The 12,988-nt window shown below is 37.4% G+C and overlaps 2 protein-coding genes across 3 annotated transcripts; both read right to left on the reverse strand.

The window, feature by feature from the left end:
• Window positions 1-1,268: 1,268 nt before the first annotated feature.
• Window positions 1,269-8,173, reverse strand: LOC116054289 (proepiregulin). 2 transcript variants are annotated; one of them, XM_031305772.2, is made up of 5 exons: window positions 7,909-8,173; window positions 4,521-4,607; window positions 3,609-3,735; window positions 3,345-3,491; window positions 1,269-2,558 (listed from the first exon to the last, which is right to left on the reverse strand). In XM_031305772.2, the coding sequence occupies exons 1-5, from the start codon at window positions 7,946-7,948 to the stop codon at window positions 2,492-2,494; spliced, it is 468 nt and encodes a 155-aa protein (XP_031161632.1). In that variant the 5' UTR covers window positions 7,949-8,173; the 3' UTR covers window positions 1,269-2,491. The 2 variants fall into 2 exon arrangements, with proteins under 2 accessions (XP_031161632.1, XP_031161633.1); XM_031305773.2 differs by having other exon boundaries at window positions 4,521-4,604; window positions 7,909-8,170.
• Window positions 8,174-9,679: 1,506 nt separating this feature from the next.
• LOC116054288 (epigen) lies at window positions 9,680-12,161 on the reverse strand. Its single transcript, XM_031305771.2, has 5 exons — window positions 11,891-12,161; window positions 11,572-11,703; window positions 10,953-11,073; window positions 10,659-10,811; window positions 9,680-10,189 (listed from the first exon to the last, which is right to left on the reverse strand). The coding sequence occupies exons 1-5, from the start codon at window positions 11,922-11,924 to the stop codon at window positions 10,135-10,137; spliced, it is 495 nt and encodes a 164-aa protein (XP_031161631.1). The 5' UTR covers window positions 11,925-12,161; the 3' UTR covers window positions 9,680-10,134.
• Window positions 12,162-12,988: the final 827 nt, after the last annotated feature.

A 12,988-nucleotide genomic window follows, 5' to 3' on the forward strand; every position in this document is an offset into this window, starting at 1 on the left:
GCAAGGATGCAGCTTAACGGGGCTTCGACCAACCACATTACTCACTGCATGAGCAACCTACTATTCGGATATGTTTATCCACAGGTTCTATATTTAGAACAAAATGGATCACACAGAGTGGGTGTGTTTGTGGGTCTTTGTGTGTGTAAGTGTATGCTTATGTGTTTTTAAGTATGTCTTAAGTTAAGTAAGTTAATGTTTATGTGTGATCATTGCTGTTCGTTAGCATAAAGAACATATAAAGACGCTGCAGTCAGGTATAAAAATGGGTCATTAAACTCTGGTTGAAGCACTAATGAGGGTGCAGAGAGTGAAATGGACTTAACCCGACACCGGATACTGCACAGCACTGCAATCTTGGTTCATGTTTTCATTAAAGTAAAAGAATTCCGTAGAAATCCTTTGCAGTAAATGCTGTTCACTAATCAGATAAAAAACAAAACTGGTTTAACACTGAACAAGTTAAGTTTCAAGGACCTGCCATGGTTTTTCTTTTGCAGAAAGTTTCTGTATACCACTGTGAAATGTGAAAGTGCAACAACACAAATAAAAGACCATAAACAACCATAAAATACTACTTTTAATGTAATTGTATGTAAGGGTCAGTAAAGGTGACTCTGCTAAGTACCCACTGTAGCACACTGAAGTCATCATTTTCTAATTCTTCCATCCATTCTTACGTCTTATCAAGTGTGAGTCTTGACATTTTTGAGTGTGTACAGGAATGTGTATGTTTGCAAAACATATGGACCAACTTTGAAGGCAAAATGTGTTTTCAATGTTCCCCTGATTTTATAGTGATTTCCAAATAAACCCTTGATCTCTGCTATGATATTTCAAAGTATAAGATTTACTTACACTGAGGAATAATAGGTGCTACATTTTCCCACTGCTACCATCACGTGTCAGTCATTACATGTCATTTAGCTGACGCGTGTATCCAAAGCGACTTATAACTGCTATGTATCAGAGATCGCACACCTCTGGAACAACTTTTGGTTGATGTATTGCAGTGGGAATTGAACCTGGATCTCCCACACCAAAGGCATGCGTCTTATCCACTGCACAACCACCACCCAGTCTTATTTGAAAGGTAACAGGTTAGTTATTGAATCAAATGTAATGCTGATAAAAGGTTTCCTTTCAGTGTTTTTCACAAGTGGTAGTCCTACATGTTTTTCCCTTTATATTTTAGCAGGAAAAGCACACAGGTGGAACTGGTAACATTGATGATGGTTGACATCCATTAAGTACCAGGGCTTTGGAACTGTCAATCAAACGCAGCTGTTGCTCATTTAATTAGTTACACCTGTCATAATGTGCACATGTGAAAAAAAGGTTTTCAGAGCTTTCTAGGATACATGAAGCTACACCTCGAGTTTCTAAGTAGAGCTCTAAATAAAGCAGCTGCAGTCAATGAAACAGAAAAAAGAAAATTATACAGGAGTTAAAAATTCAGTCAGAAGTCATTCAAATGTTCAAAGTTCATTCAAAGTTGATTTTTGTAGCAGTAACATGACTTCCAAAACAAGACAAGGTTCCAGTGTATACATTAATACTTTATAATAAATTATCAAAATGAAAATACTTTCTGACTTAACAAAGTTTCAAATAAAACACAGAACTATTACACTCAGTGGCCGGTTTAATGACAATAATGGCTATTTTTACTAGTCATAATAGCTACAAAAGGCAAAAAACCCCAACAATAAATACAAGCTAAACCAGGCAAAAGTGTTAGAGATAAATTAAAAACTATTAAGAAAAAGTGCAGAACTGTACTGTAGGAAGTCAGAAGGAAGCTAGATGGTTAACACTTGATGATCAATAAGTTTATGCTTTGATCTCTGAGGCTGATTTAAAAGATGTGACGAAATCTGCAACCTCGCCAAACCTGAAAGATTTGCTCTCCAAAATCTTTAAATGAATCTCACATTTACTGGCAACAAAGACGGTGTAACACACAGCATAATTGCTTTGGTAATGATCACTATAATGTATGTTACTGTCAGCTAGGCTGTGGCTTATTGCCTTTTTAAAAAGCATGTGATTTGGTTGACTTTATTTTACAGCCCATGGATCACAACAAGGGGTCAGAAATGTTTGATAGTCGCTTACCCCTAATATTTGTTTAGACTTTCACATTTCTCCATGAATTTTCCATGACTCACCATCATCGTCACCCATTGAAACTGTCTTCGTGCATCTCACCATTCATCTTTTCAAATACGAGGGCAGCAGGTGCTGTAACATTAGAACCAGTGCAGCTAGAAACAACAATCGCACCGCACACAAAGCTGTTTTTTTTTTGTTTTGTTTTTTTAATCTCTTTGTGCCAATTTGCCTGCTTGATAAAGTGATCCAAAGCCGTGTGACATCCAGTTAACCAGCCACTGAGTGTAAGCTCATCAGGTAACGTCATGGTATGTTGAAATTATCTTTTCGGAATCCTGGTTTGTCTTTTCCAGCGGCGGATGCAGTCGGTGTGCATCTAAGCTGTCTGGACTCCTTTGTAACCCTGACGCTTCTGCTGATGTGGGAATCTGTTTTTCTTATACCTGTAAAAAACAAACAAAAAAAAAACTCTACGTTACGCACAGAAACGGGGCTCACGTAGTAAGAGCTTAAAAATAAATAAAAAGATTTGTGCCGTAATGTTGTAATTTCTTTTTGTTTAATAAAATTGGTATCAAAAAATGGTTTAGGAACCGGTATCGAAGTCACGGTATTGGTATTGGTACCGGTATCGAACATTTTTTAACGATACCCAGCCCTAGCTGTAAGAGTGAAACACAACATTGCAGCCGGACAATGAGCTAAACAATGAGCTGAAACTCACCAAAAAGCTCAAGAAAAGTCAAGGTGAGCTGCAGACTCAGGTGATGATTCTCTCAAGTGCATCACATTACGTAGGCCTACAATACTTGAATAAATGTTACTTTTCACCACTGATTATGATTGGGTTTTTGGTGTATCCCAGTTATGTGTTGCTTATGTACACAACATATCCTGTTTTGAGAAATCTGAATTTGCTAACTGGAGTACTCCAATAGAAACTGGGGTGCTGCTGCATGTAATCGCTTTTTCCAGGTTTCTGATCATTTCTGACATCCAAGGAAATTGTGGAGAAACAGCAGAGGGAGTCAAAGGTGGCAACAAAGCCAGTGACTCTGGCCAGCTATCCCAAAAATACAGGTATTGATAGCAACAAGTCACACCATTATCAACGTTAGCAATAACAGTGGTTATTACCCTTCATATATTAAACTCTCAGAAATAGTAAATTCATATCAAAAGTAAATGCTATTGCAAACACACATACCATTCACAGGCTAAAGCCTTACCATTTGCAGAAGAAGTACAGAGCTCCAGCCAGACCTATAATCAGCAGAGTCACACAGAAAATGGTGACAATTATCTGCTCTTCTCCCATTGGCTTAACAAGGAACTCCGGGTTGCTACACCTGGGGCCGTAGAAGCCCCTACCACACCTGCAACACAAAGAGGCGAGTCATGGCCTACATGAGCACACCTGATGATTAAAAGCAGCACACACACACACACACACACACACACACACACACACACACAGACAGACAGGATCTTACTTGCAGTGGTGTTCGTTGATGTCCACCAGCAGCATGCACTGGCCGTTGTTCAGGCAATAGCTGTCAAAAGTGCTGTCGCAGTTCTGTATTGACCGCTTCACCACATGAGGGTGCTCTTCCCCGTGCCCTGAAACACCAACAACAAGACAGCTGATGGAAACCTTTTCATGGTAAAGTCTGCATCATTTTCACTGAGTGGCACTAAAGATTCAGACACAACATACAGACCTGTGTTTAGAGTATAAAGCCACCGCTGTGATAGTTATTAATTACTTCAACTCTGTTTGAAATGTTACATTATAATTTTTTGCAGAATAGTGTAATTGTTGGATCTGAGGCTTGCAGAATCAGCTACATCTTTTAAAATAAAATAAAAACCTCAAATAATGTTAGTCCATTTATTTATAGGTTTCATTTGTGTTAATAGCTGCAACGATTTGACGACCGAAAGAAAAATGAATCTGCAGCTACTTTGATAATCAATTAATCGATTGATGATAAAACATTTGATGGTTCCAGGTTCTCAAATGTATAAATGTGCTGCTTTTTTAAGTTTTACTTCACATTATAGTTAATTAAATGTTTTGGGGTTTTGGACTGCTGGTCAGACAAAGCAAGACATGTGATGACGTCGCTGTGTGCCCAAGGATATTATGATGGCCATTTTCCACAGTTTTTTTGATGTTTTATAGACCAAAACATTTGTAAAGCACTGTAAAGCAAAGGTGCTGTAAGTATGCCTCTTGTTTCTTTTGACCAACGGGCTAAAACACAGTTATCTACAATTATCAAGACAAGAATAATAACACTTTGAATTACGTGTTTGCACTATTGTTTAAAAGACAAATTCTCCCTGCACATTTCTTATACTTGAAAAATACAGTGATTTGTTGCAGTTGTCTGGGTGAATACCTGCAGATAGAGAGGTGCTGTCTGCTGTCTGCAGTCTGGATGAGACGCTCTTGGTGAGAACATACGGCCAGAGCAGCATGACACCTGCTGAACAGAGAAAATTTGTCTCATTAATTTCACTAGAAATAAGGTCAATAGGTCAGCTCTATGTGGAAGTTGAGTTAAACCCTATTTATTACTAGACTTGAACACTCTTTTAGGGTCCAGACCGATCACTTAAACGCTATTTAGACATGTTGGTTAATTTTTCATATTAGATTTTTTACGTGTCATTCATTCATTCATTCATTCATAACTTTAAAGTGTTTCCTGAACACTTTGATCTAATTTTACTTGACTTTATTTGTTGTTTGTAAAACCTTTATTTGACATGCAAACAGAGAACGTTACAGGTGAAAATGTCATTTTCACATGTCAAGCTTTTTTTTCAAAGATTTACAATAAAAAAAATTTTTAAAAATACATGTGCTTTGAATTTGCATTTGTAACATGACATACTGTAAGTGAGAAAGGGGATTGTTATTGATCATTTAGTCCACAACGCCCCAAATTCCTATTATTATAAGTGTAACTTACTTTGGCAATAAACCTGATTGTACTGAACATGAAAATGTTTTATGTGTTGACTGGCTTTAGATAAGGCACCTCCCTTGTACTTAGACAAAAATCTGAAATCATATCTTAAAATAAAACATTTTGGTGAGAAAAGTCAGATTTTCTGCCAAGTTTTTTGTGTGTAAACTTTGCCAACTAGGACATTATGTAGTGTGGCTCGTGTTGCCTATAGCCATGCCTGTTCCAGCCTGCACAACTTTATAATGTGCTGCATTTGCAGACGCCCACATTCTTGGAGGCAGGAGAGGGAAAAAAAAACATGAACCTAGATGCAAGATGTGTCTGGTTTTGACTGGTTATGAATCTGGTTATACTCGCTGTAAAAGCCTCGCCATCGCGCCCTCTCTGGGTTTCTGTTCCTGTCTGTTGTTATGGCTGCAGAGATATTTTTCTCTGTGTTTTCTGTGAGAAGACTCAGCCTGGTTGTTGGGTGTTTCTGACGTGGCTGATTGGTGTAAAGTACATAGTGCACTTGAGCTGGAAGTACTGACGAAGCAACTTTTCTGACAGGAGTGGGATTCTGATACCCACCTCCTCGCATTGATTTAGATGATACAGAACAGTTCATCAAGCAGTTTGCACAATAACAAGGAAATTATTCTTTTGTGAGAAGTTGAATATGCAACACTGAACTGGTTAACACAAATGCGTATAAATCTAGGGCAAAGGTGAGCAGGGCCACAACTACATTGCTTTATATCACCCACATAATCGAGAGCAGCTAAAGGAGAGAATGTTATAAACTCCTATCATGATGGATAACTGGTTGATAACAAAAACTCGTGTGAAAATTAACAAAGAGAGGAATACAAATTCCAGTTGCATGGAGTTACTGCCAAACTCTGATGTGGTTTATTTTAGGAGGCAAAACAAGTTATCACAATATTCCTATCAGTACTCACAGCGTTGGAGAATGAGTATTTATTCAAGTACTGCACATAAGCACAATTTTGAGGTACTTTTACTTTTCTTGAGTATTTTGATTCTACTCCACTACACTTGTTTAGAGGGAAACATTGTACTTTTACTCGTTACAATACGTTACAATTACTGGTGAGTTTGCAGTTCACAACATTTTCTTGTGAGCCCTTATGAAGTAGTGTCTAATTGGGGCCCCGTGTCACATTTCAGATGTCTGTGAATTGTCAGCAGTTGATTTCCCCTCTTAACTTCTCAGTGGTTCCTTTTATATATCTGCTCGATGCCCAGTGATGTCGAATTATTCAATATTTCACAAAAAGCAGAGAGAACCTTAGGTCGGGAACCACTGGGCTAAAGGACCAAACTGTGTATGAAGTATTTCAAACTAGCTCCACCTCCACCAGCTACAACAGTACAGCTGTTTATGCTTTAATGCATCCGTATTAACAATAATGTGAAATTTGGTTTAGAGTCTTTTTTACACTATATTAGTACATTTATTTACGCAAAGGACCTGAGTACTTCCTACACTACTCATCAGTTTACACACGCTCGAATGTTACATGTCTTTTTGTAGATAAGAATTACCCTAAACAACAAGCAAATGACAGATTTAATCAGACCGCATGTGCTTTCAAATAATAAATCTTCCATTCACGGTTTAATTGCCAGCATCATTCAGCATCCCTCAGGCTCTGAGCTCAGCATGTGCGTCAGCACAGGTATGTGTCCTTCACTGGACTCCAACAGCTTTCTGAAATTAGCCTACCTATAAAAGTTATATATATATATATATATATATATATATATATATATATATATATATATATATACATACATACATACATACTACCGGTCAAAATACCAGCTGAGATCAGTTGCATTGTTTTTTTAACCAGGGCAGCAGTTTTCAGATTACATTATGTGCTTACATAATTGCAAAAGGGTTCTCCAATATTTTCTCAATTAGCCTTTTAAAATGATATCAGATTAGTAAACAGAATATGCCTTTGGAACATTGGATGAATGGTTGCTGATAATGAGCAATGTAGATTATTGCATTAAAGATCAGCCACCCACTCAGATCAGTTGGTATTCTGTCTGTAATGGAGTGGAATGGAAATTTCTAAGTGACCCCAAACTTTTGACCGGTAGAGTGTGTGTGTGTGTGTGTGTGTGTGTGTGTGTGTGTGTGTGTGTGTGTGTGTGTGTGTGTGTGTGTGTGTGTGTGTATATATATATATATATATATATATATATATATATAACTGAAGTAACAGGCCTTGTATAAAGTGATAACTTAGCTTCCATATTGGGACTGCCTGCTTCTCTAAACTGAAGGCATGACCGCCATCTACTGTTGCCTCATACAACCCAAAAAAAATCCTAACTATCCCTTTAATGTGCAAGTAGGAATTTACTGTTATCGGTGGAGCTACTTTTAACTGAATTACTGTTGGGTAGTTTAATCTACAACGTTTCGTAGTTTATAAAATGATTTTTGTTTTGTAACAAAATCTTAATCTCAAAATACAATACTTAGATCTGAAGACCAAGCAAAGGTAGGCCACTATAAAGTAGCATACAATGTAAATAGGCTACTCAAGGGCCTCAAAACTGCACGGTATAACAGCTACCTTCCTAAATGTAACGTTATTCAACAGCTGTTAATGCATTTTCCTTATTGTTCCCTTTGCTACATTTAGCTTTGTGTGGTCTAGGCTACACCTCATGTTTTTGACCTGCTATCAGTTAAACTCAGTACACAACTGAGGCCCACCCGCCCTACTCCACACATCAAATAAATGTATGAACTTGACTTCTTCCTATCAAACGTAAAAAAAAGATTTACCGATAAGTGAGAGGAGCGCTGAAGGTTTGCTGTTCCCCATTTCAGAGCAGACAGGTCGCTGACAGGAGGTTCGGTGGACGCGCAGGTAGGACCCAGTCTGGAATCTGGATTAGAGACGCTTCCGATTTGTCAAAATAACTATTTGATGAAGAGGGCAGGCGATGCCACTCCTGGCGCAGACAAACTGAAAACCAATGGGCTTAATCCTGCGGTCTGGGTGTGGTGACAGACTCCTGTAATTTAACACATCAAACGTCCAAATAAAAAGACAGATCCTGAAGGCACCGTCTTAACCAAAAACAAGGAGGAGCTGCTTCTGTCATCCTTCTATCACTGATGGACTTCTTTAAATTCAGATGGAAGTTTACTCATATTTTGTACTTTAACAGATAGCCTACTATGCATTCAGATTCCTAAAGAAAAAGTAGTTGTAGTAGACCTACTACAATGTAAAACATACTCCATTAGGCTACAAGTAGGTAAAAGTCCCAAAAAATCCAAATTAAGTAGCCTAAAAGGTAAAATTATCAGCAAAAATATACTTATTATGGAGCTATTATTATAGAGCAGAATGTCTCCTGTCTGAGATGTATTATACATTATATTAAAGGGTTAATATTACTGATGCAACAACCATGTAAGGAACATTTACTGTTGTAGCTGGTCAAGGTGGTCCAATATTTTATTCTATTTTAAGATGCATCTTCATCATTAACTTAAACAAGTTAGCAGATCTAAATACATGATTGTTTTATCCCCCTCCTCTGAACACCCATTTTATGTCATTTTATGAGATAAGATAAACTTTATGGTCCTGAAGGAAATTTGTCTTGGGCAAAAAGTGCTGACAACAGCTGCATCCAAACACATTTATTAAATATCAATCTATCAGTTTGTAACAGTAGACAGTACAATGCAATATGTGACAGTAGCCTACATAACATGACAACAATGTACTTTAGGACAGGAAAAAGAGAGAGACTGCATGTGCCCTATTATAAAATAAATTACGGGTAATAAAAAGTATAGCAATTAAAAGAATGCATATGCTAAAAGAATTTGAAAGGAAATGGCCAATGGTGAAAATAATTACAAGGGAATTACACAAGGAAAAATAAATTGCACAAGATAAAAAAATAAATAAATAAAAAAAAATGCAGGTACTGTTTGATATTTTTCACATCTTAAAGATGCAGTAGGTAAGACTTATAAAACTAACTTTCTGTCATATCTGCTGAAACTGACCCTATGTTCGAGTAGAACTACGTGAAGCAGGTCTGTGTGTCAATCACTGCTCATGCACACGCATTCATTCTCCCTTGTGGGGGGAGGGGCTTAGGAGACCGTTTTGGGCTTTAGCGGAAGGGGGAGGGAGGGGAGGGGGAGACTGAGAAGTTGTCGATGTTAAATTTTTTTGGCTAAGTCCCGGATCTTCACAATCCTACCTACGGCACCTTTAACTTGATAAAATGTTATTTGGATTTATGGGAGGCTTTATGGGTCAATTAAGGCTCCGTTTGAGTTTGTCTGTGGATCTTTAACTCTTTAACATGAAAATCAAACAGGCATACATCAATCGTTAAATATTAGTTGGTTACCTCTATGGCCCTAATGTGTCACAGGCACGTTACTATTCAATTTGTATATTTATTCTTACGTTTTATATTCCAAAATGGTAACTACAGTAACTCCTGCCAAAAAAAAATGCTTGTTGAGCCTCTCAATTAAATAATAAATTAATAACTAACAAAATTACTATCTTCTTAAGTAATAAGTTAATAATGATGTGCTTGTATGATTATTCATCTTTTACAACAGTAATGTCAGCAACACATATACATTTTAATACATTTATGACATTTTAAATAAATTGAACACTTTCAATAAGTTAATTGCTATATTACAATAAATAGTCATTCATTCTCCCTCATTCTTTAACAGACAATGAAGTGATTAATATCATACTCTGTTTAACATAAATAAACACAGTTTAGTCTTTTCTCGCTTGTTTGAATGACAAACTGAAACTGAATAGTGGTCATCTTTATGCACATCAAATGTCCAATAAAGAAAAAAAAGTCGATACAGTCTCTTAATTGCTTTTTAAATCATTTTCCAACGCTGCTGTTTATACAGTGTGATGAAATGTTGTGGCTTGTGTTTGATAAATATTAATAACGGTGGTGCCGCTGAAGAAGATGATGACGAACAGATGAGTTGTAGGGGTCACACTGACAACTCAGACGGTGCAGGTTTGATTAGTGGTGCCCATTTTATACACCTGAAGAAAAGAAAACATCTGAATAAGAACTTATTCTCTTATTCTTGGTAACAATTAATTTCATATTTAAACAAAACCATTGTTTTTCCACACACAGTGAAATGCCCCAAATCTGAACAAAATGTAAATAAACCAATGCTACCAATTTCAAAAGTATTTTTTTTTAAATAATTTTATCAAAGTGTAAACAACCACAAGACTGAAAAAAACACTGATAATTCGTTGTTTGGTATGAAGACATGTATGTCAGGACTTGATGAGTGATCTCCTGAACATGTTTGACTGATTTACTACAAAGAGTCCCACTTAGCAGGGAGAGACCAATAAAATATGTCCACGGTGAGAGGATTTAAAATGTTTTTTATCTAAAATGTTTTGAGGCTTTATAGCTATATTTCCCTCGCTCCTACATGCTCCCATTCCTTCATACAAGTAAAACATTGTTATGAGAAAGCCTGCAGATACTCACCTCTTATAGGCAAAGCAGAAAATTATGATGGCCAGGACAATGATGAGCATGGCTACCCCAAAGATAATGGCAATCAGTTGCTCTAACTCAGGCAGAGTGCGAGTGCGATCATTGAAGAACAGGCAGCGAGGCCCGCTGTAAGAAGACGTGCAGCTGCAGAGCAAACAGACAAATATGTGAGTGCATTTCAAAGCTGAACACGAACCAACATGTGCATGTGGATAAAAAGCAGTGTTTTTACTCATAACTCAAACATCATCAGGATGAACAGGGCTAGGCTGTAACACTTCTTACATGCATGAAGGTTTGTCGCTGTCTTGGGGGTACATGCACTCTCCACCGTTTTCACAGTATGCTAAATGTTCACTTCTACATGATCTGTGTAAGCCCAGAACCCGAGGTTTCCCCATACTGCCTGCAGAGAGAGAGAGAGAGAGAGAGAGAGAGAGAGAGAGAGAGAGAGAGAGAAGCGTAATAATCAATTATCAACTTAACACAAATGTATGTTTTAATCAACTGACTAATTGATAAGGGAATCAATTAATGAATCAATTAACAAGGGTCAATCAATAAAACATTTTTAAAATCAAATGGAATCAACAAAAAATAAAATCTTGACTATTGACTAATTGATTTGTTCAGTAAAAATAAAACATATTTTAGTAGTAAGTGATTATTGCATTATTCATTTGCAATTTTCCTTGTGGCAGCAAGTGGGAAGTATACTGCTGTTAATTATTCATCATTTTATGGATTAATTAATCAATTGATTATTGAGTGGCACAACTGGGTCCCCATTGAGACTAGTGTTCCCAAAATGTGTGTTGACAATAAAAATGTATAATAACATCAGCTAAATCAGTGATAAAACACACAATTAACACAAACATCAGCCTCCATTGAAGACACCTACTGTTGTTGAGCTGTGTGAGCAGAGATGAGTTTAACAGAGCAGGTGTTGCTGTGGTCTGGAGCTCGTTGGGCAGTATTGCCGACTGTCCTGCTGTGGTCAGAAGCAGCAGCACTGCCACTGCTGAGAGGAGGGCTGGAATACATGATGGAGGGGACATTACAGTAAAATATGAATCCAGATTCACCAAAACACCACATTTCAATAGTATTGATATAATGAAGGATTATCAAAGTACCTTTCAACTCATTTAAACAAACTACAATCTTCCCAAATATGATTCATTTTAAATTTGACCCCACAGAACAAACCAGAAACTTACCGTTCTCCAGGCATTTCTGTCTTTGTGTAACCATCTTGTCTTCTGTTGGTGTGATGTCTGATGCTCTCAGCTCAACTTCTTGTGTGTGATCATCAACAGGCTTTTACAGGTTTATATACTTAGCTCCCAACCACTAAAAATGCCAATCATCAATGAACCGAAGATCATTTAAGAAAAAAAAAAAAAAAAAAAAAAAGCTTTTCTTGTATGTGCACTCTCTGCATGCAGAGGCAAAGTCTGATGGTGGTGGTGTGTGCACGTGTTTGCCCAGAAGCTTTTAAAATGTGTTTTCTTCTTTGGAACTTTCTGAACCCACGCAATGCCTTGGCAGACTGATAGTTTCACTCAAATGCCTCCTTTGCAGTTTTGAGAGATTGCTTCATTGATGATTACAGGTGTTGTGAAAGCCTCAATTTCTTCAGAGGGATGATTACAGAAGGAAGTTTTTTACAAGATATTTTTGTGGCTGCCTCTATGTATTAGCATCCAGTTGTTATTTGGCAAGCTCTTATTAGGGCCCGAGCACCGACATTGTCGGTAGGCAAAGGCCCTATTGAAATTTCTCTGTTTATTCTTTTTCATAGTCTAAATGAATCGCAATTTTGAGGGCCTAAACATGCTCTGAAAGTTATGAAACTTTGCACAGACGTGGCGAAAATGTACATCTGACGGGGGTCTCGGGCTTGGGCGTGGAAAATTTGCTCGATATCGCCCCCTACAATATAAACAAATAAATAAATAGCAGTGAAATTTGGTAGGCATATGTATCATGTCCACAGTTACAAAAAAACCTATTTGAGCCATATCCTAAATGCAACAGGAAGTCAGCCATTTTGAATTTACATTGCATTTTTGGACGTTTTTGACCATTTGCAATAAATAAAAATAAATAAAAAGCATAAATTGTGAAGCTTTCCATTTTGCGTCATATGGAGTGGGCGTGGCAAGGCGTCAAATTACAATGTAACGCTTTGAAACAGGAAGTTGTTGCAATACAGCCCCCCGCACTCTGCGTGCTGTCCGATTATCGTGCAAATGCACGGCCATGTCAATGGGCGTCCCACCAGTACCCACATGCTGTGCGATCATTGCTGCTTG

Source organism: Sander lucioperca, chromosome 2 (assembly GCF_008315115.2).
Source record: "Sander lucioperca isolate FBNREF2018 chromosome 2, SLUC_FBN_1.2, whole genome shotgun sequence".
In the NCBI taxonomy this organism is placed as follows: Eukaryota; Metazoa; Chordata; class Actinopteri; order Perciformes; family Percidae; genus Sander; species Sander lucioperca.